The sequence below is a fragment of the Pyxicephalus adspersus genome, chromosome 2, assembly GCF_032062135.1.
Source record: "Pyxicephalus adspersus chromosome 2, UCB_Pads_2.0, whole genome shotgun sequence".
NCBI classification, from domain to species: Eukaryota; Metazoa; Chordata; class Amphibia; order Anura; family Pyxicephalidae; genus Pyxicephalus; species Pyxicephalus adspersus.
This window is the reverse complement of record NC_092859.1, coordinates 154,487,741-154,492,431: the sequence shown is the minus strand read 5'-3', so window position 1 is coordinate 154,492,431 and position 4,691 is coordinate 154,487,741. Positions and strand designations below refer to the sequence as shown.

General features: G+C 39.8%; 1 protein-coding gene across 2 annotated transcripts in view; it reads left to right on the top strand.

Annotated features, from left to right (window-relative positions):
- The window catches only part of ANXA4 (annexin A4), a 64,430-nt gene that overhangs the window by 13,754 nt on the left and 45,985 nt on the right, over positions 1-4,691 (top strand). For both annotated transcript variants that reach the window (XM_072402812.1, XM_072402811.1), the window contains exon 2: positions 3,628-3,681. In XM_072402812.1, coding sequence (XP_072258913.1) covers positions 3,673-3,681 — 9 coding nt within the window. In that variant the 5' untranslated portion in view covers positions 3,628-3,672. The remainder of the gene's footprint in view (positions 1-3,627; positions 3,682-4,691) is intronic.

Below are 4,691 nucleotides of genomic sequence, written 5' to 3'. Positions count from 1 at the left end.
TATGCCTAGCACCATGACTCAATGTATACACTGCCTTGCAAACATAAGCATCTGCACAGCACACTGACAACACTTTTGCTAATTAAATGCAGCAGTATTGTGTTGTCACCCTGTAAATGTTATTATAAGCAGAATTTCCAAATAAGAAACTTTGAAATGATTTGCCTAAAGCAGAAGTGCAATCTGACATAGCAATAAAAATTTTCTCCCAGCTTTTCATTGCCCGCCGTTATCTTGCCTACCTTTGCCCCAAAGAAAAATTAAAATGGAGCTTCTCCCATTTCATGGAAGCAGCCATATTGCATTGTTAGGTCATACCCTGTTCAGATGAAGAACTGTTTATGGCAGAAATAAAGCATTTTGTTCTACTGATGTTTTATCTCTCAGTGCATTCTTCCTGTTTATTTACTCTGCTATTAGTGAGTTTAACCCAAAGTACTTAATTTGGTTCAAAGAATCATAATAGATGGCAAACCTATAAGTTGGGCAATGGCTTGGTATAACAACTCCTCAAGCTGAATTCCAGGCATATGTCAAATCTAGTCCAATTCAAATATTATCGAATAAAAAATTTAAATAGTTACCTTTAAAGTGGAACTTTTAGCAAAAAAAAAGAAAATTACACTGGCTGGTGTAAAGCCATTGATCCCTCTAGAAACAGAATCCTGTCGGACCCGCAACGTCCTAACTTCCGTCTTCTTTCTTGTGTGAACTGAACAGCTGATGCGTCTATCTTCATCTTAAGCCACCCAATCCCACACTGTGCTGGGGCAAATATTGTTCCCCTATTTATAGCTTCTGGTCCCTTTAGACAGATGGGTAGGGTACTGGGAAAGAAGGTCGGGGTATTGTACCAACAGGAAACTGTTCCAGGTCCTGGGCTCTGGAATTAAAAAGAAAAGTTGGCTGGGCCTTTTCATTCCACCCCATATTCCCTCCTATTGCGTGATACTTCCCCCACCTCCTAGATTGTAAGCTCTTCAGGGTAGGGACCACTCCTCCTCTTGTATCGCTGTCTGTCATTTGCAACCCTTATTTAATGTACAGCGCTGCTGTTGGCACTATATAAATCCTGTTTATTATTTATTAAATACCCCAGAACCTATCTATGGGAAAAGTCTTGATGTGTAGGGGTAACCCGTGATGGCAGATGGAGGTTTGGGAGATGCAACGTGTATGACCTACGTAGATGTGAATGCTCAGGTGATAACATGCTATCAGAGGTTTGGAACAAAGACCCCAGTGAACCTACAAACCTTGAGATTCATATTGTGAGTGTATTTTGCCGGTTTGCTCCATGAAGTTTATGTTTCTGTTGCCATTTTGCTAAAGAAAAGCAAAGTTGTATGTTTATGTATGCTGGAGATAATTCTGCACTTGGTAACGGATTTAACTGTACGGCTGTGTGCTGCACTGGTCCCAATTCCTCCAAATATTGCAAATTTTATATAAATCTGTAAGAGGGAGAAGTAGTTATGGTTTGGTTTTCCCTATAATCCCACCAGGCCAGGAGGCCCCTCTGTTCCATATATATATGTATATATATATAGATACGTGGTATATATATATAGATAGATAGATATGTGGTATCCAGGACAAAGGGAGAACATGGTGGAATTATGCAGGAAAACATTGAATCCAATTTAGCAACTCATTAACCACTTTAAAGGAAAATGACAATACAAGTTCCAAGTAAAGAAGCAACAACAGAGTTAAATGTAGTGGAAAGGAAACGTTTTTAGTTATATTGTTACAGCCAGTTATTTGCATCGGTGATAAGCTGCGCCGGGATGGGGATTGTTCTGGTTGCACATAGTCGGGGGATCGTGCAATTCCTAAACAAATGAGAAACATGGAAAGATTTGGGATTATTTGTCAGGCAAACAAGCTGAACATGGGATAGGGTATCCATATCGATGACAGGCATGTCCGCTTTGTAACTTGAAATCAATGTGGAGATGATCTTGGTTCTCATGGATGCAAATGAATTGTAAATCCTAAGGCCAAGTCTCTCATTCTTCCGTCATTCCCATACCACTGACTGCCTTTGCTGGGTCCAGGTAATCCATGGATGGAATTCCCTTAAGCTGCCATAGATAAAGTGCTTAAGGTTTAAGAAAAATGCAAAATGTAATTCTTGGCAGTGATAAATATGTTTAAAAGGAAAACTGATTCATATAGTCTCCCTCCAGGACTTATTTTTTGATACCCCAATCATCACACTATTGGCCAATTTATTCACTATGACTTGATTTGCAGTTAGATTGGAGTAAGCGGTCTCCAGATTTACAGTGCCAAAGAAAGGGGGTCCAATTACTTATCTGACCTGCAGCTACTATAAATAGACCCCCCAAATCCCAGAAGGATTTTGTGCACAAATGGCACGCTCAAACTTTGACCTAGCTCTCACTTCTTGTCCTGAATTGGAGCAAAATCCATTCATTTACCTTTAAATATTTCTAGGAAATCATCATAAAAGCCAGCAACGAGTCTTCAGCAGCACCAGTCTGATGTAAGGATTTGTAGGGCACCCTACATGTGCCAGAGACATATAGCTAGTTGTAACATTAGTGTAACATTGCCCCATGCAAGCCTATTCACAATGCTTAGAGCAGATTTTTTTTAGCATTTCATGCTTTAATAAATAATAAATACATTTCAGGTCTTGGGGAACCCCTGCCAAAAGTAATTTGTTGGAAGTAAGTGGGGGGGGCTTCTTAGATTGGTGACCAGTTGACATAATGGATGGAATATCACCTTTATATACAACAAAGCATCATTGGAGTCATGCAGAGGTTCTACCATAAGTGGTGTGACCCCAGAATTCTGCAAGAATCACTAAATGCAAGGTCAATCTGCCACAGCTGGAGGCAGAACTCCTAGCTACCTCTGGAGGAACCATGGTTAGCAATGGCTGACTTAGAGTGCATTGGGTTCCAAGGGAATAAAAAGCTTCAGGATTCTGATCTGTAAAACATAGACAAGTGGAAAAAAACCCTCTTTGTTTCTTGGTGGGGACCAACTACTGCAGGCAACTAATGTAGTAACGTCAGCTCTGCCTGCATTGGGGGTTATTGGAGAGACCGGTCACCTTCTGCATTTGGAAAGCGACCAATCTCCATTATATTACTTTGCTATGACCAGTTTGGTGTATCTACAAAGACTTTGTTATGAATGGTTGGCTGACTGGCTAAGGTGGCTGCATTAGTATTTGCTAACCTTTGTGACGTTACAATCAGCTTTACAAATACAACTTTTTTTCTGCTCCAAATATTTAACTAACCCTACACCTGACATTTTGTGTGTTGGCTCCATGCACATCTATGGCTCCATCTCCATCCTACTGGGGATTAGCAGACCATTCCCTAAAGGATACAGTATATAGTACATCCATGTTCTTGTGTGTGCAGAATACAGGTACAAAGCAAGTCGCTCTGTAGAAAAGTCAATCAATTGTTATAACAAAATGGCTAAACGTTAACTGTGAGAAATGTGTAACGGGATGAGAAATGGTAAGGCAGAGGATTCCTATTTTCTGCATGTTTACTCTTCATGTATAGCTAATCAGATATTACACTAAAATATATTTTATATATTGAAAACACTTTCTTTTGTTTTTCTCTGCAGCTGACATCCGTCTGATAACCTGCAAAGTGCTATTAAGAAGACATTATGGCAGCAGTAAGTACTAATCTATATATGCTAACAAATCCTTATCTTCGAGTTTGTAAAAAGATAATGGGGTGCTTTGTCTGCTGCTGATAAAGTTTCCTTTCAAGCTTCCCGAGTCACACTCCAGCTTCTGTTCCCTTATCCAGGTGGATAGTGTTTAACATAAAATGCATGCAGTATATGTTGGCAATAAATGTATTTTTGCCCATTGCTTTAGCCCTTCTTTGGCTGATATGCAGTATTTTGTGGATGCAATGTAGAAGAATTGGTGCCAGTCCAGCTGTGCTTTTGCGGAACTACTGAATCGCCTTCTTTCTCCTTTTTTTCACAAAAAGGATTGTGATTATCACTGTGCACCATATGCGGATGTCAATTGTGCACCATATGTGCCCCCAACAATTGCCCAGCCATCCACTGTCCACCAACAGAAGCATGGGCTTTCCTGACTAACTTTAGATTGAGTGCCCTTGTTTTTGATACTTTTCCATTGGATGTTTTCATTGAATTTAACATCTAGCCTATTACAAATATTCAATTCAATTATGAAGTTCTTGCAGATCAATAACTCTTAAGGTGACTTTGCCATGAGAACTGTATAGGGGCTGCCATTGCTGGCCCACTTTGCAAATGCAATGCGTGGCTTCAAAGCTTTTAGGCCACAAACCTGGAACAAGCATTCAGTAAAGGAGAGTTCAAATAGTGTCCCAAGCGGCCAGCATTCTCCGAGAATAGAAGATCAATGGCGTCTCCATACTTTACTCATGAACGAGTCATTTGAAGTATCGCAGTCAGACAGCTAAGCAGTTATCATTTCTAGTAGATCAAACATGATAATATGATAATCCCGTAAAACAGGTTACCTAAATGTATATCACTTGCCCTTTTCCAGTTATAGTGAAAGTTTTGCATTCAGTTCAAAGAAAATAACCTTGGTACAGGTGATGACCTAATAAAATCTGGTCAATGCATCAACCAAAACCGGTATTTCATGCTATCCTTGTGTTTGATCCATTTAAGGT